The sequence below is a fragment of the Nycticebus coucang genome, chromosome 19 (genome assembly GCF_027406575.1).
Source record: "Nycticebus coucang isolate mNycCou1 chromosome 19, mNycCou1.pri, whole genome shotgun sequence".
Classification (NCBI taxonomy): Eukaryota; Metazoa; Chordata; class Mammalia; order Primates; family Lorisidae; genus Nycticebus; species Nycticebus coucang.
Window position 1 is genome coordinate 26074885 of NC_069798.1, and position 24579 is coordinate 26099463.

Here is a 24579-nt window from a genome sequence, read left to right on the forward strand (position 1 = left end):
TTTCTTTCATCCCTTTTTTGCTCTTCAACCTTCTCACCCTTCTGGTCCTGTAACCCTTAGTCCACAGGCACAAGAACTTAAAGAACAAGAGGAAGTGAAAGGAAAATTAGGGCAAGGAAACAGATAAAAGAAATCACTCATGAGGAAGAATCAGCAGAAAACTCCAGGCAACATGAAGAACCAGTCCAGAACAACCCTGCCAAGGGACCATGAGGTAGCTACTGCAGAGGATTCCACCTATACAGAAATGTTAGGAATGACAGAAAGGGAATTTAGAATACACATGTTGAAAACAATGAAAGAAATGATGGAAACAATGAAGGAAACTGCTAATAAAGTGGAAAATAACCAAAAGGAAATCCAAAAACAGAATCAAATAAGAGATGAACGATATGAAGAATATAAAAAGGATATAGCAGAGCTGAAGGAAATGAAACAGTCAATCAGGGAACTTAAAGATGCAATGGAAAGTATCAGCAACAGGTTAGACCATGAAGAAGAAAGAATTTCAGAGGTAGAAGACAAAGTTTTTGAGATAACTCAGATAGTAAAAGAGGCAGAAAAGAAGAGAGAGAAAGCAGAACGCTCACTGTCAGAATTATGGGACTTTATGAAGCGTTCCAACATACGAGTTATAGGAATTCCAGAAGGGGAAGAAAAATGCCCCAGAGGAATGTAAGCCATACTAGAGAATATTATAAAAGAAAATTTCCCAAACATCACCAAAGATTCTGACACACTGCTTTCAGAGGGATATCAGACCCCTGGTCGCCTCAACTCTAACCGAGCTTCTCCAAGACACATTGTGATGAACCTGTCCAAAGTCAAGACAAAAGAAAAGATTCTGCAAGCTGCCAGGGGTAAGCGCCAGTTGACCTACAGGGGCAAATCCATCAGAGTGACCGCAGACTTCTCTAATGAAACTTTCCAAGCAAGAAGACAATGGTCATCTACCTTTAATCTACTTAAACAGAACAATTTTCAGCCCAGAATTCTGTACCCTGCTAAGCTAAGCTTCAAAATTGATGGAGAAATCAAATCATTTACGGATATACAAACATTGAGGAAATTTGCCACAACAAGACCAGCTCTACAGGAAATACTTCAACCTGTTCTGTACACTGACCATCACAATGGATCAGCAGCAAAGTAAGGACTCAGAAATCAAAGGACAGAACCTAACCTCCACACTGATGCAAAAGATAAAACTAAGCAATGGACTCTCACAAAATAAGACGAATAGAATACTACCACACTTATCAATTATCTCAATAAATGTTAATGGCTTGAATTCCCCACTGAAGAGACATAGATTGGCTGACTGGATTAAAAAACACAAGCCATCCATTTGCTGTCTGCAAGAAACACACCTGGCTTCAAAAGACAAATTAAAGCTCCGAGTCAAGGGTTGGAAGACAATTTTTCAGGCAAATGGAATTCAGAAGAAAAGAGGAGTTGCAATCTTATTTTCAGATACATGTGGATTTAAAGCAACTAAAGTCAAAAAAGACAAAGATGGTCACCTTATATTGGTCAAGGGAAAACTACAACAAGAAGATATTTCAATTCTAAATATTTATGCACCCAATTTAAATGCTCCCAGATTCTTGAAGCAGACCTTACTCAGTCTGAGCAATATGATATCTGATAATACCATCATAACAGGGGACTTTAACATACCTCTTTCAGAGCTGGACAGATCCTCTAAACAGAAATTAAACAAAGATATAAGAGATTTAAATGAGACCCTAGAACAACTATGCTTGATAGACGCATATAGAACACTCCACCCCAAAGATAAAGAATATACATTCTTCTCATCACCCCATGGAACATTCTCCAAAATTGATCATATCCTGGGACACAAAACAAATATCAACAGAATCAAAAGAATTGAAATTTTACCTTGTATCTTTTCAGACCATAAGGCACTAAAGGTGGAACTCAACTCTAACAAAAATGCTCGACCCCACCCAAAGGCATAGAAATTAAACAATCTTCTGTTGAATAACAGATGGGTGAAGGAAGAAATAAAACAGGAAATCATTAACTTCCTTGAGCATAACAACAATGAAGACACAAGCTACCAAAACCTGTGGGATACTGCAAAAGCAGTTTTGAGGGGAAAATTCATCGCTTTAGATGCCTACATTCGAAAAACAGAAAGAGAGCACATCAACAATCTCACAAGAGATCTTATGGAATTGGAAAAAGAAGAACAATCTAAGCCTAAACTCAGTAGAAGAAAAGAAATATCCAAAATCAAATCAGAGATCAATGAAATTGAAAACAAAAGAATCATTCAGAAAATTAATGAAACAAGGAGTTGGTTTTTTGAAAAAATAAATAAAATAGATGAACCATTGGCCAGACTAACTAGAAATAGAAAAGTAAAATCTCTAGTAACCTCAATCAGAAATGATAAAGGGGAAATAACAACTGATCCCACAGAGATACAAGAGATCATCTCTGAATACTACCAGAAACTCTATGCCCAGAAATTTGACAATGTGAAGGAAATGGATCTATATTTGGAATCACACCCTCTCCCTAGACTTAGCCAGGAAGAAATAGAGCTCCTGAACAGACCAATTTCAAGCACTGAGATCAAAGAAACAATAAAAAAGCTTCCAACTAAAAAATGCCCTGGTCCAGATGGCTTCACTCCAGAATTCTATCAAACCTTCAAGGAAGAGCTTATTCCTGTACTGCAGAAATTATTCCAAAAAACTGAGGAAGAAGGAATCTTCCCCAACACATTCTATGAAGCAAAAATCACCCTGATACCAAAACCAGGAAAAGACCCAAACAAAAAGGAGAATTTCAGACCAATCTCACTCATGAATATAGATGGAAAAATTCTCAACAAAATCCTAGCCAATAGATTACAGCTTATCATCAAAAAAGTCATTCATCATGATCAAGTAGGCTTCATCCCAGGGATGCAAGGCTGGTTTAACATACGCAAGTCCATAAACGTTATCCACCATATTAACAGAGGCAAAAATAAAGATCACATGATCCTCTCAATAGATGCAGAAAAAGCATTTGATAAAATCCAGCATCCTTTTCTAATTAGAACACTGAAGAGTATAGGCATAGGTGGCACATTTCTAAAACTGATTGAAGCTATCTATGACAAACCCACAGCCAATATTTTACTGAATGGAGTAAAACTGAAAGCTTTTCCTCTTAGAACTGGAACCAGACAAGGTTGTCCTCTGTCACCTTTACTATTCAACATAGTGCTAGGAAGTTCTAGCCAATACAATTAGGCAAGACAAGGAAATAAAGGGAATCCAAATGGGAGCAGAGGAGGTCAAACTCTCCCTCTTTGCTGACGACATGATCTTATACTTAGAGAACCCCAAAGACTCAACCACAAGACTCCTAGAAGTCATCAAAAAATACTGTAATGTTTCAGGATATAAAATCAATGTCCACAAGTCAGTAGCCTTTGTATACACCAATAACAGTCAAGATGAGAAGCTAATTAAGGACACAACTCCCTTCACCATAGTCTCAAAGAAAATGAAATACCTAGGAATATACCTAACGAAGGAGGTGAAGGAACTGTATAAAGAAAACTATAAACTCCTCAGAAAGGAAATAGCAGAGGATATTAACAAATGGAAGAACATACCATGCTCATGGATGGGAAGAATCAACATTGTTAAAATGTCTATCCTTCCCAAAGCAATCTACCTATTCAATGCCATTCCTATCAAAGTACCTACATCGTACTTTCAAGATTTGGAAAAAATGATTCTGCGTTTTGTATGGAACCGGAAAAAACCCCGTATAGCTAAGGCAGTTCTTAGTAACAAAAATAAAGCTGGGGGCATCAGCATACCAGATTTTAGTCTGTACTACAAAGCCATAGTGCTCAAGACAGCATGGTACTGGCACAAAAACAGAGACATAGACACTTGGAATCGAATTGAACACCAAGAAATGAAACTAACATCTTACAACCACCTAATCTTCGATAAACCAAACAAGAACTTACCATGGGGGAAAGACTCCCTATTCAATAAATGGTGTTGGGAGAACTGGATGTCTACATGTAAAAGACTGAAACTGGACCCACACCTTTCCCCACTCACAAAAATTGATTCAAGATGGATAAAGGACTTAAATTTAAGGCATGAAACAATAAAAATCCTCAAAGAAAGCATAGGAAAAACCCTGGAAGATATTGGCCTGGGGGAAGACTTCATGAAGAAGACTGCCATGGCAATTGCAACAACAACAAAAATAAACAAATGGGACTTCATTAAACTGAAAAGCTTCTGTACAGCTAAGGAGACAATAACCAAAGCAAAGAGACAACCCACACAATGGGAAAGGATATTTGCATATTTTCAATCAGACAAAAGCTTGATAACCAGGATCTATAGAGAACTCAAATTAATCCACATGAAAAAAGCCAACAATCCCTTATATCAATGGGCAAGAGACATGAACAGAACTTTCTCTAAAGATGACAGACGAATGGCTAACAAACACATGAAAAAATGTTCATCATCTCTATATATTAGAGAAATGCAAATCAAAACATCCCTGAGATATCATCTAACCCCAGTGAGAATGGCCCACATCATAAAATCTCAAAACTGCAGATGCTGGCGTGGATGTGGAGAGAAGGGAACACTTTTACACTGCTGGTGGGACTGCAAACTAGTACAACCTTTCTGGAAGGAAGTATGGAGAAACCTCAAAGCACTCAACCTAGACCTCCCATTCGATCCTGCAATCCCATTACTAGGCATCTACCCAGAAGGAAAAAAATCCTTTTATCATAAGGACACTTGTACTAGACTGTTTATTGCAGCTCAATTTACAATCGCCAAAATGTGGAAACAGCCTAAATGCTCACCAACCCAGGAATGGATTAACAAGCTGTGGTATATGTATACCATGGAATACTATTCAGCCATTAAAAAAAATGGAGACTTCACATCCTTCGTATTAACCTGGATGGACGTGGAAGACATTATTCTTAGTAAAGCATCACAAGAATGGAGAAGCATGAATCCTATGTACTCAATTTTGATATGAGGACAATTAATGACAATTAAGGTTATGGGGGGGGAGGAAAAGCAGAAAGAGGGACGGAGGGAGGGGGGTGGGGCCTTGGAGTGTGTCACACTTTATGGGGGCAAGACATGATTGCAAGAGGGACTTTACCTAACAATTGCAATCAGTGTAACTGGCTTATTGTACCCTCAATGAATCCCCAACAATAAAAAAAAAAAAGGAAAAAAAAAAAAATGAAAATGTGTTTCAGATGTAAACATTTTCCTTCCTTCCTTCCCTGTTTCTTTCTCTCTCTCTCTCTCTTCTCTCTCTCTTTAGACAGAGTCTCACTCTGTTGCCTTAGGTAGAGTGCCATGGCTTCATAACTCATAGCAATCTCAAACTCTTGGGCTCAAGCAATCCTCTTGCCTCACCCTCCAAAATAGCTGGGATTACAGGTACCTGCCACAATGCCTGGCTATTTTTTTTTAAAAAAGGTCTTGCTCTTGCTTAGGCTGGTCTCCAACTCCTGAACTCAGGCAATCCACCCACCTTGGCCACTCAGAATGCTAGGATTTCTAAGCACTTTCAATACAAAGACTCTCTAACTCTGTTCAGCTTGTAAATAAAAATGAAATTATCTGGTTTCTGAAATGGTGAAGAATTAACAATTCTCAAAATTAAGATTCCTATTAATTATATGATGACTATTACCTACTTTGGCCAAGTTACACAAAAAAAAAATACTTAGTAAACAATGAATGTGTGATTGTTTCGCATTAATTCAGTGTTTAATAAGTAGATCATTATAATCAAAACTTAATATAGATTTTATCATTTATTCCTCACAACAATACCATAGATAGATTACCATCATCCTTGTTATGATTTCTGTTTAACAGATGAGGGAACTTAGCTTCAGAGGGGCTGTGTATTTTGCCAGTCAAGTACAACAGACCCGGCTCACAGGGGATAATGTGGTCTCAGAGCCAATCGCTTTAACCACTGTGCTGTATAGCCACTCCTAGTTATCAGCATTATAAGAGATAGAAAATGTGTCGTCCATAAAGAGCTGAGATATTAACCTCACAGTATAGGTTAATTATTCTAAAATGTTTATAATGTTTCCTGGTGTGAGGTTCTTTATAAGTATAAAATGTTCTAACCAGTTTAAGGTGACCCTTCTGAACACAAGGGTCAGCCAAGCACCTTGTATCCTGTCTGGGGTTACAAAGTTCCACAAGAACAAGTCAGACTATTCAAAAACAATAGAAAGCTTCACCTGAAAGAAATTAACAGGCCATCTGTTCGGTTCCAGTAAACAGATGGCTAAAATAATGTAGCTGCAACAATGTCATAATCTTATAACAGCCAGGAACTAAATGCACGGGATTTTCACTTTTAATGGAATATCTGAGAGGCGTGTAAATAACTGCCTACTTCTAAAGCAGCGGTTCTCAACCTGTGGGTTGTGACCCACAGGAACTGTATTAAAGGGTTGCAGCATTAGGAAGGTTGAGAACCACTGTAAAGAAACAAGATTTCTAATTGTGTTAGTGACCTCCACGTAGAGGTTTTTCCAAATTCTTGGTGATCATCAGGGAAACAATTTCAAGACAGAGCACATAAGCCAAGCAAGTGACAGTATTTTAGTGAGGGCGAAAGTACACTGCCAGGAGAGAGGGTGGGCAGGCTTGAAAGAGGGCAGCTGCACTAGCAAAAAGTGGTGGTAGAGCTTTTGCAGTTTACTAATTGAGAGGAGGAGTATTCAAAACAAAGAGGTTGGCTTTTACTAAGAATTATAGTAGCAATTCCTACAACTGAGTTCCCTCCCATTTTCATACTTTAAATGGTTGTCTCAGAAGAGTCATGTGCTGATTTCAAGGGTGGAGAAATTTTAAAATCACATGTAAATAATGTTGGATGTTGTAATTAGCTGAAGTTCGTGTAAGGTGACAGAGATGGCTGACAATTCTTTTGAAACTGGTTCTTTCTTTTCTTTTTTTTTTTCCAGACAAACTCTCACTCTGTTTCCAAGGCTTCAGTGTCTTGACATCAGCCTAGCTCACAGCAACCTCAGACTCCTGGGCTCAAGTGGTCCTCCTGCCTTAGGCTCCAAAATACCTGGGACTACAGGTGCCTACCACAATGCCTGGCTAATTTTTTCTATTTTTAGTAGAGACAGGGGTAGGGGTGAGGAGCTTACTCTTGCTCAAGCTGGTCTCAAACTACTGAGCTCAAACAATCCATCCACCTCAGCCTCCAAGAGGCTAGGATTATAGGCATGAGCCACCAGGTCCACAGTTACTTGAAGCTTATGTATTTTAACACCTGCACATAACATTCAGCTCCTTCTACCTGGTCTCAGTCCTGTCTCTTTGTCTCCTACTTTAACAACTGTTAAGAGAAATTCACCAACAGAGAAGCCCTTTTTGGCCCAAGATTCAATGATAATGTATGAGGTGAAACAGAGACATCACATAACATTGGCTGAGCACTATCAATTTACAAAGCAAATAAAAACAAAGTAAGGAAAAGATTTGTCAACCAAAATCAAGTAATTTTGAACTAAGTTCACATAGTGTCATAAGAAAAGAATCAATGTTGTTAAATATCAGTCATGTGCAAAAGTAGTAACCTTGAAGCTGTGGTATGTTGTGCTCCTTTACAGATATTAAGCAAATAAGAAGTGGTATAACCACAGTGGTTCTCAACCTTCCTAACGCTGCAACCCTTTAATACAGTTCCCGTGGGTCTGTATTAAATTACTTTTTCCTCTTTTTGTTTTTAAAATTAATTTAGAGAATAGCAATAATACCCTTATTTGACCAGGCCAAAAATATGAATACCATACTTTGCCAAATATCCCATAGCATGAACATAGAAAAATTTCCCTTGGCACCAAAGTTCTACACATGTGCTCTTAGAAACATCCTGGAGATTGTATAAATTTAAAATAAGATGGTAGAAAAATGTTTTTTACTATATTTGAGACAACTTCTATCATGAACTAACTACAATATATATAACTGGATAATGAAGCTATAGAAAATTCGTTATTCAGGCTCAGTGCCCATAGCTCAGTGAGTAAGGCACTAGCCACATATACCAAAGGTGGTGGGTTCCAGCCCAGCCCAGGCCTGCTAACAACAATGACAAATGCAACCAAAAAATAGCTGGGCATTGTGGCGAGCACCTGTATTCCCAGCTACTTAGGAAGCTGAGGCAAGAGAATTGTGTAAAAGCCCAAGAGTTTGAGGTTGCTGAGAGCTCTGATGCCATGGCATTCTACTGAGGGTGACATAGTGACACTCTGTCTCAAAAAAAAAGAAAGGAAAATGTATTATTCAAAACAAAATTAAAATAGAATTAAATAGAGTCTATAAACCCTAATTTTATGAAAGGCTCCATATGTACTGATTCATAAAAACAGCACAGCAAAGTCCAGAGACTCCTGCATCTGAGGGGAAAAACAATCTAATCTCTGGGCAAAATCTTTGATTCAAGGAGGGTGACTCTGTTTTTGTCTGTTTTACATTTTGTATATCTTTGTAAGCATTTCAAATAAGGAATTTAGGACTTAAAAAAAGTTAACACATAGACAATGAAGTGGGAATGGTTACTAGGTGCAAAATAGAGAGTTAGATAGAATTAACAGTATTTGATAACACAACCAAGTGACTACAAACAATAGTAAGTTAGGGTACGTTTTAAAATAACTAAAAGAGTAAAGCTGGAATGTTCCTAAAATAAAGAGATAATAAATGCCTAAGGTGATGGATACCCCAATTGCCCCAACTTGACTGAGTCACATTATATGCCTATGTGAAAATATCACATGTATTCATAATAAAAATTAAAAAAAAATTAAAAAGATCAACAGAAGGCCAGGCATGATGGCTCAGGCCTGTAATCCTAGCACTCTTGGAGGCCGTGGTGGGTGAATTGCTTGAGTTCAGGAGTTAGAGACCAGCCTGAGAAAGAGGAAGACCCCCATCTCTACTAACACTATATATAAAATAAAAACCTAGGTTTGGTAGGGCATACCTGTAGTCCCAGTTACTCAGAAGGCTGAGGCAAGAGGATTGCTTTAGGTATGGTGACACCATGGCATTCTCCACAGGGCAACAGAATGAGACTGTCTAAACAAAAAAAACAAAAACAAAAACAAAAAAAGGGGGCAGCACCTGTGGCTCAAAGGAGTAGGGTGCTGGCCCTATATGCCGGAGGTGGCAGGTTCAAACCCAGCCCTAGCCAAAAACTGAAAAATAAAGGGAACAGGGAGTTCCAGTTAAATGAGCATGAAAGAGGAAGTTAGGCAGATTTCCTGGAGGAGGTAACATTTGAACTATGTCTTGAAGGATAAATGGGCATTTTTCAAAGGTCAACTAGGTAAGATAAGATTTTTAAGAACTTATGGAAATCCAAACCACAGTAGGTATGGGTAATCGCTGGGCAATGGCTGGAGACAAGGCTGGAAAGATGGACTGGTACAGGGTGGAAACCTGCCTTGGACTGAGGTCTTCTGCTGAAGGTATAAGAAATGTTATGATAAAACCAGAGACAGGGAATGTATAAACCTTATCAGGTGAGGAAAAGTATGAATGCTGACCTTTAAAAAAAAATTACTTGTATTTATCTAAGAAAATTAACAATGTCATCTTTCTTTATGGGTACTATGATTTTGGAGACCATTTTTCAGTTTTACATTACTATGAATATGCATTGCTCATAAAATCAAAAGGGTAAAATGATTGCTATGGCTTTGATACTTTCTAGATGTGTTACAAAACTGAAATGCCCAGCCGATGGTTTGCTCTTGTGTACACACTGGTTTTCTTTTACCTATTTTGTTCATGAAAAAAGATGCACAGTGCACATCTTTGTTCTCCCGTAAAGGAAATAATTTGTAGCAATGTGTAATGAAAGTCTTGTAAAGTTAAAGACTTTTTCAACTAAACATGTATTCATTCAAATTGACTCTCACTAGATAAAAGATTTAAATTTAAGAAATGAAATGATGAAAACTCTAGAAGAAAGTGTGAGAAAAACTCTTGATTGATATTGGCTTGGGAAAAGATTTTCAACTGTAGCAACATCAAAAATAATTGGGACATGATCAAAGTAAAAATCTTCTGCACAGCTAAGGGTACAACAACTAAAGCTAACAGACAACCTTCAGAACAGGAGAAGATATTTGCAGGCTATGGATCTGACCAAGGGATGATAACTAGAATCTAAAGAAAATCAAACTAATATACAAGAAAAGTGGTAACATTCCCTTGTAAGTGGGCAAGAGACTTAACAGAATCTTCTCTGAAGAAGACAGACAACTGGCCAACAAACACATGAAAGAAAAAAATATTAATTGTCCCTGATCATCAGAGAACTGCAAATCAAACCCACCCTGAGATATCACCTAACCCAGGCGAGAGCAGCCCACTTCACAAAGTCCCAAAGCTGCAGATGCTGGCATGCATGTGGAGAGAAGGGAATATTCTTCCACTGCTGTTAATAAACTGTGGTTATGTATACCATGGAATACTATTCAGCCATAAAACATGGAGACTTTACATCTTTTTTATTAACTTAGATGGAGTTGAAGCACATTCTTCTTAGTAAAGCATCACAAGAATGGAAAAGCAAGTATCCAATGTACGCAATACTAATGTGAAACCAATTGACAAATAACTACATGCCCACGCAGAGAGAAAAACACAATTAAATTCAATTAGTGAAGGGGGAAGGAGGGAAAAGGGTTAGGGAAGGAGAGGGAAGATTGCTAAGCGCTCACCTAAGGGCCACAATGTAAGGGCACCCTCCCTGGGTGAACGCTCAATTTAACCTGAACTGTACCTTACAAATGTAAACAATGTCCAGGGGTCCTCAAACTACAGCCTGCAGGCCACATGCAGCAGTGTGATTATATTTGTTCCCGTTTTGTTTTTTTACTTCAAAATGAGATATGTGCAATGTGCATAGGAATTTGTTCATAGTTTTTTTTTTTTTAAATTATAGTCAGGCCCTCCAACAGTCTGAGGGACAGTGAACTAGCCCCCTGTTTAAATTAAATTTTGAGGACCCCTGATAACCTAATCATTCATACCCTCATATTAATCTTAAATAAAATAAAAACTCAACAAATATTTATTGAATGTGTAAGCACTATAATCATCACTGAATACTGTTCAATATGGTTCAACAGCACTAATGTGTCTGGATATATTAACATATTGGAATCATCCACTAGTTATTAATTGATTGATTTTGAAATAATTCCAAAAAATACTTTGATGGGGACTCATAAAACTTACAAAAAGTTCATGCCCAGCCACAATTAGACAAAATGCCAGACATACTGATTTTCCTAAATCAAATTTTCCCACATTATCCCCCTCAGCAATTTTTTTTTTAGAACCTTAACTACCCTTTCAGAAAGACTTTTGCTGTGTTGTAGGTATCTGACCTCTAAATGTCTGTGAAAGAGCAAAAGAATTCTTTCCAGCTCTCTAGACTGACAGCACAGATATAAAAGTGTCTTACATCACAAGCTAGCGCATATATATAGTCATAAAATAATGCTGATCACTCATATTCTCTTCTCGGTTTCATTTTTTTTTTTTTTTTTTTTTTGTAGAGACAGAGTCTTACTTTATGGCCCTGGGTAGAGTGCCGTGGCCTCACACAGCTCACAGTAACCTCCAACTCCTGGGCTTAAGCGATTCTCTTGCCTCAGCCTCCCAAGTAGCTGGGACTACAGGCGCCCGCCACAACGCCCAGCTATTTTTTGGTTGCAGTTCAGCCGGGCCGGGTTTGAACCCACCACCCTCGGTATATGGGGCCGGCGCCCTACAGACTGAGCCACAGGCGCCGCCCCTCGGTTTCATTTTTTAAAAGTGACCAGAGCCCACTTAACTGACTTGACAATTCACTAATGGGTTATGATCTACAATGCAAAAAACACTGGTCCAAAACAGAGGAGTGCAGCCTGTCCATCCAAAGATTTTTGTGAGGTTCTGAGAGAACTGTATGTGGTAAAAATTGTTTTAAAAGTTGGCAAATATAAACAAAATCATAGGAGTATTTTTATGTAGTTCAAGTTGGCTTTTCAGGCAACTAAAAGCAATTTGGAGATCTGAGGCAAATGCATTGAATGTAGAGTTAGAGAAGTCAACAGTGAATGTGGTACAGTGTCAGGGGTCTATTCTCCAGAGATGGAGAAATGGCACAGTGCGGGGCAAAAGGTGAATATCCTTTATATCACAGGAGTCCACCACGTGATATGAAGAAACGAAAGTAGGAAAATATATGGAGGTTTTAGGGAAAATTCAGATGAATTTGGTACTAACTCAGTATATGTTAGTAGATCAAGGTATAGTCACACTTGTGGCTTAAGTTAAATTACAATTAATATATTATAAAAATTAAAATATATTAAGTAATCATATTTTATAGTAAATCGGTTTTTCTTTATTGCTTATACTTCAAATTTAGACATTTTTCCAAACAAGACCTTTACTCTGTCACAGAATGTCCCAAAGGACACTATATAGAGTCACCACACATAGGAAAAGTAGGAAATTGTAGCTAACGTTACCTTTATTTATAAAATGTTCAGTGCAAAATTTTACAGAGAAGTGGCCAACACTTGGAGTATATTTCGTAAATATTTTGTAAAATTTTATAATGAATGTTTTGTAAATAAAAGTAAACCTAGCTCCAATTTCCCATTTCCCTATGTATGATGACTCTAGGGGCATTTTTTATGATGATTAATTTCTTTAGTTTGAAGCTTACAATAATTAAAACAATAATTGAATGAGCATATGTGAGAATTTCAAAATGAAAGGTAGTCAAATAAACTGGAAGTATATGTCTAAAGTTGTGAGTGCTGATTTTGCATTATTTCTTATGATAGAAGATTTGGCTACTAAGGGACAGATTGTCAGAACACAGAATTCTTATACTAGATTTTAAAAAAATTAAGCAGATGGTAACTGAAAAAGTTTATTTTCATCTGTGTGCACTAATAGTAATATAAAGAGAATTCCTAAAATATTGCATGTAAATATTATATGATGCAAAGCAAATGCTCATAGAATTACTTGCAGTATGAAGAATTGCACTAAATTATATAATTACATGTGTGGGAGTGTGGGAAAACCACCTGATTTTTCCTGATACATTTGTGTTTCTGCTAAGCCTTAGGGGAGAACCACAAGTAGATTTCCACCTTCCTCACAGCGTGTTCACTGGCACACTGAAGCTCCCTGTGCTGCCACTGCAACTCCCCTGTTGAAGTTTATCTTTCTTACACATTGCTGGGCACTGCAGAGTCAGAAATTCTCTCTGGGGTGGCGCCTGTGGCTCAAGGAATAGGGCGCCGGTCCCATATGCCGGAGGTGGTGGGTTCAAACCCAGCCCTGGCCAAAAAAAGAAATTCTCTCTGAACCTGTATCCAAAAATACAATGGCTGCAATGTCTCAAAGCAGACCAAAAAAAAAAAAAAAAGAAAGAAAGAAAAAGAAAATAGCTATCTTAAGGAAATAGAAAAAGAGACATTTAGTCTTCACCTGTCATACATTTATTCAGGAAAAGTGTAGAGTTTATAAGACAGTAATAAGGTACTACAAAAATAGAATTGGTTGTCTGAATTTTTTGAATTGCTCAACAACTAGCAGGTAAGGAAAACATTTCTCACAAATACCAAGAAGAGAACAGAGTTTCCTTCACAAAGTATCTTTCAGCTGGTGCTGTTTACTATGCTCGTTTGGAGACTTTTGCAAACAGAGAGAGCAGGGATACATTTTGGTTGTCACAATACCTGGGGGGTTGTGTTGCTGAGAGATAATATATATTAAGGGATATCAAATGGCCGGAAGTAGTTGTGACAATGCCACTTGTCTGCCCAAAAAGCCTACGTTATCTTATTGCTTGATACTGTCTGCAAATGACAACTAAGGAATACATCTGACAAAGGAGACCATGTTTACACCTTCTCTACTAATGAAGAAAAGCTCACAAACATACAAATTCCTTGGTCCAAATTCCAAATTCTCAGAAAAAGCAACTAGGTTGCTGACTCAGTTTCTTTCTGGATTCACCTGTTTCCCAGTTCCTTTGGCCAAGGAGCAAACCCTCACATACAGCCATGGTATGTGTTGACCAGGAGAGGAAATTTCCAGAAAATCAAGGGTGGAGGGGTCTATGGGGAGCAGAGCACATAAGTAGATAGAAAATTTATAAAAGTTAGATTTTAAAAAACGTGTCACAAAATGACTGACACTGCTGCTGATAAAACTAGTGAATAATATTAATGTTGAGAAAGTCGAGAATGAAGATACGGGTGGGTGTTATCCACGGGTCATTAAAAAACAAAATTGAGGGCGGCACCTGCTCAAAGGAGTAGGGCGCCAGCCCCATAGACTGGAGGTGGCGGGTTCAAACCCAGCCCTAGCCAAAAAAAAAAAAAAAAAAAAAAAAAAAAAATTGATACAAAGAAAGTACACTTTCATTACCTACTTAAAAGAAGAAAAAGCAATTTATGATACCTGATACCTCAGAGACAACTCCATATTTAAAAGGAAAAAAAGGCTATCTTTCTGTTCATCTCAGTATAATAACTACAGCGTTTAAAGCAATTATGTTAAAGTGTTTACAGATATTAGTTATGAACCTCAAAACAACCTTAAAAAGTAAAGACATGCCAAAATCACACATATAAAACTGACACTATCAGGACACAAACTCAAGTCTAGCTGGCATCAGAACTAGATGCCGTTCTCTCTCTAACAGTACCTCACTTGTCTCATTTTATCGCAATTAATCATGAAAATAGTTATTTATACAGGTACATACATACATATAAATGAAGAAATTCCATAGATTTCATTTATCACACCAGAAAAGACAACTTCTGTATGTGAGTGAGAACCACTGGCTAGTAGGCGTTAAATATTTTTTTCAAAGAAGCATTGGCATATTTTCACCACTAGGGTGCAGTGAAGTAGCAATTTACTAGGCTGCGACTGTGAAGTTTCTCCAAAAGGTTGATTCCTTTCCAAGAAATATTCACTGGGATATTATTATATAATAAATTATTAATGACAGGGTTTGTGACATTAGTTGATGATGAACTTGTTTGGGTTAGCTTTTATATCTTTCGATTGTCTCCATTGCCAAGAAGACAGCTTCTGATTATAAAAGATTTGCACAATTACCTTGCCCACCTCTGATGACTCTTAACTACACCTATAGAAGAAATAACTCAATTTTAATGAATCAGTATATTATCATTATTTTGTTTTAAGACTTCTATTTAATAAATGTAATTGCCATGCAAGTATTTTTTAAACCTTTTCCTTCTAAGATGGTTTACACATCTGACTTCATTAATATGAGCTATTTTCAATATTTAGAAATCACCCGTGTAACACTTAAAAGCTATGTGTGTGTATAGATGTGCGTGTATGTGTTTGTGGATGTTTGTGTAACCGATATAAATAAACCAATGTGTGACAAAGTAGGTATAAACAAAGTGTGTGTTTTTACCCTACGTCAAAGGTTATGACTTTATTTAATGGAGGGAGCATCAGAGATTTCCCTGAAAAGCAAATTGAAGGAACGTTATACTTTTTTACTTATACAAAGTTTCCAAAATTGCATAAATTCAGAGACTGCTGTTCATTGCGTGAACTGTGCAGTGCATATATATTCTTAACAGCCATGGATCACAGCCCTGATCTTATTTCATTGTTATGATTAACAGTAACATCTTGTACTATTTAGTTGGTGTCAATAGGCAGAAACTTCACAGAGACAAAGACAGTTTATTTCTTCAACATTATTTATTGAGCGTCTACTACGGGCCATGCATTCTGCTAAGCTGTGCTTATGAAGTGTTATGAGAAAGAGCTGTGTCCCCCCACCACTACAGACTGTATGATTTTAAAAAACATCTACTCTGTCCATAAAACAAAACAAGCAAAATAGCCTACAAAAATTACCTGTAGTGTATCTATAACTGAAAAATGTTTAATACTGATTAACTCTTTTAAGATAAGCTAGTTACAAAATACAATTCTATGTCACTTATTTATTGTATAACAGTGCAAATTATCAATAGGGTCAATATTAAAGAATGTCTGTCAAGAAAAAGGTCAATTTTCTTTGAAATATTTCATTTAAATTTGTTCTGTTTCCATCCCAGAACAGCTGTTTATGAAGGTAGTAATAATAAAATGAAATAAACAATGCCATTGGCATAAAAAAGGCCAGGATATACTTTGTATTATTTGGCTTTGATTTTCTTTTCATGTGAAGTCAAAGAAGTTATTTTACAAACATAAAATTAAGTTCTTAACGCTGGGGAACTTTTCTTTACCTCTATGCTTCAGAAACAACCTATCCTTGCACTTGGATCTATGGCAGGACAGAGATAAATTCAAGAAAATGAAAGGAAGTAAGAGGCACACAAGCAGACAGCATTTTATATGATATTGGTGATTCATGGTTAGATAGTACTTTTTCTGATAAATGTATTTAATGTTCATATTTTCTAATCTAATAATTTTCATTTCCTTCAAAACAGTATTCTATAACCATTTAAGCGTATTTTTAATAGATACAGCTCATCCTTTTTGGAAAATATTTTCCATCTAGGTTGTTGAAACTTATTCTTAATTATGTAGTTCTCTTATCACACGTGTACCAAAATTCAGGCATAGTCTGTGCCAAGTGAGAGGTCGTTAGATTTATCTATGCCATGTCTCGCCTTTTCTTTCTGTCTCAATCTGACTCTTGAGCTAAACTCAGCTGGAGGTAGAAGAAAGGAGCAAATTTACAAAATGATAATATCAAGTATCAACAACTACTAGAAGGCTAATTTATTCTGCTTATTCTGAGGGATATGTGAGGGATATGTGAATTTTGTATAAAGACATGGGGATGAATGGTTTAACCCAAATAGATTAAGTTCTAATTGGAAAACTTAAGGCACTATGGTAGGGAAGTAAAATATATTTGAATACCAAAACCTTCTTGCTACTAATCACAAAAGTATATATAAGATGATCCCCTATTTCAACATTGTAAGATCCAGCAAACTCTATCAAACTTTGTCTCAGACTACAGGACTCTAAGACCAGCAGCGCTGATGTTCCCATCATCATCTATGCTTATATGAAAGGTGCAAAAACAAAACAAAACAAAACAAAAAACACATTTAACAAATGCGATCTGTAACACAGTCCTCATATGGAGGTCGAGAGAGGGCAACTGTGGTGTGGTCACAGCTATTGCCATGAAACTGAACAGTGTTTTGTAATTTAAAAAGTTGCCCACTCAAATTCAGTTTCGATTACTGCTAGCACCAATGGCGAGGAGCGAAGAATCCGCTGGCATTGGCTAGCCATTTTCAAAGCTCACCTTTCTTGCTTACTATTTTTGAATCACAGCAACATGAAGTCCAATAACTAAAGAGCCTTTTTTATTATTGTTATTACCATCATCATTATTAGAATTTTAGAACTCACTAGGTAATGATAGATCAAAAATCTCCCATCTCTGTTCCACGCCTATCAGCCAATCTGCTTTTATAAGAGCAGGATGCATTCCCAATATTTGAACACTTTTTATGCCAACCAGTTTGCTCACTTTGGTTACTATTTTCATTTTGTCCTCAGGCACAGTAATGGTCTAATGCACACTGTTATCGTTGCTATAATTCCTTCAGAGTCTGAAGAAAACTGAAATATAGCCCCCTTGTTTTATATATGTATAAACAATGGCATAAGCCGAAAAGAGTTTAAATTAATTGTTCAGAACTCTTGAATTTTATGTTAGTGCTGCTTTTTTTTATACTGCATTGGCTGCAAATTTTGGCTCATTAATTTCTTACAACTTGACAGAAATTCTGAAATTTTTACATAACAAACTAGCAGAAACTAGTGGAAGTTAAAATATTCTATTTAGAGATGCTGAACCAATAGGAACTTATAAAAATATCCAGGCAAAAATAATACTAACTAAAGTGTTAAGGGTAAGTGTCCTAGATAAAATATGACAAAGATTCTCCTCGTTAATGTTCAGAGTAGGACTGCAGAGGGAATTCTTTATGAATATGCTATTTTTCTACAGTATGTCTATGGAAAAAAGATCCCACTTGTGTGGAGAAAAATATTCCAAAGAAAGACAGCTTTTAAAATTTTCAGGGAGTTAATTTAAAATCAGTTGAGAAATTTAGGAAAAGCAAATGAAATAATTGAAATGCTCATAAATTTCATGTGCTGGGAGAGTTCCCCCACACGGGGAGCTTTTCTAAATGTTTCCCGTCAGCCCAGTCAAACTTTGGGTAATAGTCACACAAGAAACGTCCAGGGAGGCTGACATCTATAGGAGGAACAAAATGAATGCATGAGAAGTTTTATATACATATATATGCACACATGTCTGCATACATATTACCATTTGTGTCTTCAAATACGGAGGCAGCAAAGTGGGCAGAGGAAATTAGATCCATAACCGTAATAATGAAGCCACAGTAACTGCCCCGCATGTCTTTCTACGTGGAACATGATCAGTGATCGGATAAAGGAGGAATAACATCAATCATAAGTTTCCCATACGCCAAACACTTTACACAAATTAATTCATTCATTTTACCACAACATTTATATCATTATCCCCCTCTAAAGAAAAAGAGTAAATAATTTGCTAAAAGTGGCACCGAAAGGAAATGATTGCTAGATTTAAAATCTGAAACTGTTTGTCTGGCTTTCAGCCTATTTTCTTTTAGCTATAGCATATGTTCCCCACTCTGAACTAAATGAATGTAATTATTGGCAGCTATATATATGGGTAATATAAGTAAGTTTACAAGATCTCACTGCAAGTTGTGTGTGTGTGTATGTGTACACAGATACACGCAGACTGTTCTATTAATAACACTGACTTCCCCCCATAGTTCCTGGATTTCTACCACTTAGTCTTGTTTTACAAGGAGTAAGAAAGAGCTTTGGAACTTCATCAATTAAACCCTGACTTAAGAAATGCAGTATTTTTGAACTGCGCTTAGCTGTGATAAAATACAAGTGATAAAACAACTAGAAAACAGTGAGGCTGTGGAGTTTCGGCAGAAGTTGGGAGGAGTTAAAAATCGAAAGATAAGAAAGCATCCCAAATTATTTTTACAAAGTTACAACATTAATTTTAAAGTAACTTTCCTATTTGATAAACACACCTGAATTTAATTTTTGGTACCAAGCTATATTTAAGTTCAAAAGTAAGTGATAGTTGAACGGTTCACATCTCTTTTCTATTTTGTAAATATAGACAATAACCAAGGGTTAAATATAGTAAAACATTCTGAAGGAAATATGTGTGTGTGTTCAATCCACCAGCAACAGTTAATATATACACGGGTAAATATGCAGAAAAAAATAACTAAGAGTCACTGCAATGCAATAATGACTAAAAAACATAATTATGATGGCCTTTACATACTCCTAAAATGTGTCATTTTGTGTGGATTTTCAAGAGCTCATGACTAATAAAATATATACCCTCTAATTTTATCTATAATCAGATTACAATAAAATAGAAGTAGTATAATGCCTAGATATTTCAAGGAATGATATACTGCAGATAGGTAAAACCAAACAGCATTCAAAAGTTAATCCAATATTAAAGGACCACCATTTCCTGCAGAGTGAAAACAAAGAAAGATTTGCAAAAAGGCAAAGTAAATAAAATGACCACTAAAACTATTGATAATATTGTTAAGACAATATGATACGCTTTAATGATTAGTTGTATAAGTATGGTTTCTTGGCCATATAGGAAAAAGGAGAATAGAAGGTCAATAAACATAATCATGCATGCTATATGAACTAATGTTTTAGAAATAGAAGGAAATATTAAACTTAATGAGAACCATTATAATTGCAATAGGTATCTAGCTAATCCTGCCAATGACTAGACAATTCCAGCATTAGTACTGAGAACTAAATTCTGACCCAATGGTCTATGGTCTGAGTAGCACAAAAACCATTCCATTTCAAATAGCATTTTGGTTTTATGCCCCAATAATTGAACACTTATATTAATTTTTAACATTAGAGTTAAGTTCATTTTAGAGTCATATGCACAGTTTTGCTGACACTGCAGTAGTTTTCTTTTCCCTACAATGAATTATTATTGCTCCGTAAAATGGAAATGGTTCCTAATTGGAAATCAATACCAGAAGAAAAAAGGAAAGGCCAAAAAGAACCTTCATGATATTAGGGAAAGGTGATAATACTTTAGATACAGAAATAAAATACTTGGGAAAGGAGAAGGATGTTCAAAGAACATTCTCAAAGATGTATCACTACCTTAAAATGAAGAAAAGGTCTTCATAATGTTAATGCAAAATTATATCTTTTGGAAATACGTTTACCAATGTTTTGCAAGTGCATAGTCTGCCTAACGGCAATGGGTCAGATTCTCTACATTTTATTTAAGAAATCATGGGGCAAGAGGATTGATTTCTACTTTAATCAAAGGTCTCTAATAAATGCATATCAAAGATTAAATTATTTTAAATTGCTTTTGGCACCTAAACAGATTTGGCTGTTACTCTACTAGTGACAAAGAAACCACTTGTTCTTTGCTTGTTTTTGTTCATTTAATACAATTAAAATTACGCATTCCTGCCTTGCAAAGTCCTATCACGTTCAGGTAGCTATTTTATGAAAATGCATTATAGTAAAAGTACACAGTTAGTGATATTAGTAAATCAATATACATTTTTTCCTATCACTTTCCAGCAGAACAACCCTGGCTTAGGAGACAGGCAAAATGAGTATGTTCAGGAATGTTAGTCTATATAAAAATATCTCAAGAAGCTAGGTCATTGTCATTAGTCATGATAAGAATGTCTCCCGGGATGTGTAAGTCAAAAGAAAGTTTATGTGGCAGAATCATGTAAGGAAACTTACAATAGTGCCTGCCCACAAACCATGCAATTTGGAAACAGCCAAGAAACAAAACTATAGAGAAGGAGGAATAAATACAACATGTATTAGGGGTTATTACGCCACTACAAAGATTCAATATGACCCTGGCAATATAGCAAAAAATAGTTATGGAAAAGAAGCTATTTCTTATGCTCAGTAGCTAATTTTCAAACATATGTACCTGTATTTGAAACTTTGAGCATTTCACACATTTTTCTGTATCTGAAAAAAAAATGGATCCAGACTGATATTGTGTATCAATATAGCTGAAAACAGTTAATATAAAGGTAGCCAAAAGCAAAATTCAATAAAAATTCTAAAAAAGGATATTATTATGCTTGCTGATAAAACATTTTCTGATGTATATTTTGATTATATTAGGAAAGAGTAATTTACTATTCCATTTTCCTAGACAGAATAAAATATCTATAATAATATGATTTTATAAAGTTTTCAATTAAATAAAAAGCCAGGTTAAATTTTCTAGAATGAACGGTAGGCATAATTAAAAACTTTAAAAATAATATATAATTCTATTATGACAATACATATATACTTTAATATCTAATAGTGAATTAAATCTTCATATAATTTATAACAAAAGCATTGTATATTTCCATTTTTAAATGCTCAAGGGCATTAGATCTATGAAAATAATATATATTTTAATAGTCTATCATGGAAAGTTAAGAAATATATATCTTTCAGGACAAATGTATTTGTATAAGGTGACATTAGAAAGTACATAACATTTTCTTATCCAGTTAATATACCTATGAAACAGAAAATATCTACACATTATGATATAATTTGAAGGGGAAGTGATGTTAAGACAATAGTGGTAGTACAAAAGTTCTTATCTTTTAGTTTATAATTCATATATCATGACATATTGAATATGTAATACGAATATATCTTCCCACTTGTGGTGATTTGACTAGAATACCACCACATTTTATAAATATTTAAAGAAAACAATGTGAGAATTATAGAGATAGATTTAAATTATATTCAATAGACTAGTGAACAGACCAAAAAATAGTAATAATTATAGTTTAAATGTTGGTATGACCATACAAGTTATAATTTACATTGGATATTGAACATTTATAATTACTCACTCCTTTTAACAAGAATACATAATACAAAAATTCAAACGCCATTTTTTTCTATTATCTTCTTTTCTATGTTTTTAACTTACTGCTTTGTAAGTTCTCTTTTGTCCCGCATGTTTCCGAATTTGCTCTCCATTTGGCCCTGTTTCCACATGCATCGAATAGATAATGTCAAAGAAATCTTCAACTACAGCTACCCGCCGTAAAGACAGCTTCTCATCTACCCCTACGCCATCCTGGAAACAAACAAATAAAAAAAGATTAATAAAGTAATTTGTATTTAATATATAAAGTTGATGAAAACAAAAAAGCTTTGATAAGCTGAACCAAATTATCTACATGAAAAACTTCAAAACTTCATGAATGAATATCTTATCAACATATGTATTACATATAGAACTTTCCAGAACATAAGACATTGGCATAGAAAATATGAAATAAATTGTGCTTAACGTAAATTCCATCTTTTAAGGTTTTATAATGATTTATTTTCAGCTATCAGTATGACTTTATTATTTTAAAATACATTTTAAAGCCCAGTAATTACTGTAATAATTTTATTCTAGATGTCTATTTCTTCCTTCAACCACTATTTATTGACTTGCTAGGTCTCCGAAGTTATAATTAGAGAAATAAAAGAAGTAATATAAAAACTTTATGTTTAAATACTACATAACCTCTGGCAAAAAAGCATCTATTATGCTATTAGTATTGAACTGAGGGACAATATGTTCTAAGAAGGTTAAAAATGTGAGCCCTAGAAATTATGTGTGAAATGGTTATCTTCTACACAAGAGCTGCATTCTTTGTGTAAATCACTTAAACTTCACTAAATTTCAGGTAGCGCAACTGCAAGATAGAGCTCAGTTCATGTATTGTTATGAAAGTTAAACAAAATAATGTATATAAATGATGCAATCTAATGTTTGGCATACAGTGAACACTCAGTAAAAGGTGGGTCATTTTGAGGACAATGATAAAAAATATATACAAAGTACTATGGGAGTTCAGAGAATAAAGATATCACCTCTGGCTTAAGTAGCTTTTTGGAACAAATAGAATTTGACATCGGTGTGAGCTGACTCAGGAAAAAAGCCACGGTGGTAAGAAGTATAACAAAAAGCGTTTTCATGGATGATAGAGAGCAACAGGAAATAATTCAGAATGAGATAATAAAGAAAGTTAACCTTACATGGAAAAGGATTCCTGCTTGAACACAGACATGCACACACACACATACACACAACCAGTGTTCTTGTTTGGGCTCAGAGACACAATATGAAGTAACATGACAGCCATTAATACTGATATACAGCACAAGAGCCTGATTACCTAAGCAAATCATTCTGTAGTGAAGTGACAGGAGCCTCATGGGAGAGCAACCCCAGGTCACTGCAAAACCAAAAGCAAGTCACCTGGTGCTTCTTGTTAATTTGGCTTTTATTTGTTTTCCTGATTTACAGTAGGGCTTGCACACTGTGGTGGCTTTAGTGATGTATTGAAATAACTGTATATAGGAAATCACTTTATGTCAAACAGCTAGGCATCTCACCTTTGTTCAATGTGAAGTGCTCTCTTACAAATTACCTATAATGTCCCTTGTTCCTCATTTAGGTTCCAGACCTTTCTTATATCTCTCCTTTAACATCTCAAGGCATCTCTTCTGTACTGGGCCCCATACATAGTATGTCATTGCCTTGACCAAAGTATAGTAAGAATACAGGGAAGCCACATGCAACAAAGCAGTGACCAGCCTGGAAAAATGCCGCAAGGTGGAAGTCAGTGTATGAGAAAACACATGTTTAGATGCCTCCTCCTGGCCTGTGCTGTATATTCTTTGAGAATATCGAGTTTTCCTACGCTGGAAAGCCAAATTCTAACTTTATCCACCAATAAAAACAACCATAAAACTTTGTCTTCTTTCTTCCCAGTCAAAATTTGTGCTTTCTCCTCTTAGTTCTTTTACTGTTTAACCAAACATATAACAATTATGTGCAGTTAGTCTGTATTTATTTATTTCTGTGAATACATACATATATATTCACACACACATATATATATATATATATTTGTTGTCTGATTCATTCACAAAAGTGAATATTACTAACAATAAAGAGGGACATTTGATAATAATAAAAGGGTCAGTTCACCATAAAGCTATAACAAATATAAACATACATGCATCTAATAATAGAAATCCAAATGTTATAAGAATACACACACAAACACACACACACACACACCTGAAGCAAAACCTAATAGAATTAAAGAGAGAGATAGACAATTCAACAAAAATAGTTGGAGACTTCAAAAGTCACTTTCAAAAACGTAATACTGGGCAGAAGATAAGGAAATAGAAGATAGGACATACAAAATTAAAAAAAGCATTCTAATATCTCTATATAAGAACATTCCACACAATAGTAACAGAATATTTTTCTTGACAGACC

General features: G+C 35.5%; 1 protein-coding gene across 6 annotated transcripts in view; it reads right to left on the minus strand.

The window, feature by feature from the left end:
* Positions 1-24579, minus strand: part of NOL4 (nucleolar protein 4) — a 429636-nt gene that overhangs the window by 315820 nt on the left and 89237 nt on the right. For 4 of the 6 annotated variants that reach the window (XM_053571784.1, XM_053571782.1, XM_053571785.1 and 1 more), the window contains exon 2: positions 22216-22365. In XM_053571784.1, the coding sequence (XP_053427759.1) occupies positions 22216-22365 (150 nt within the window). Of the gene's footprint in view, positions 1-21195; positions 21259-22215; positions 22366-24579 lie in introns of those variants that run through there. The other 2 variants (XM_053571788.1, XM_053571786.1) reach the window with 2 other exon arrangements.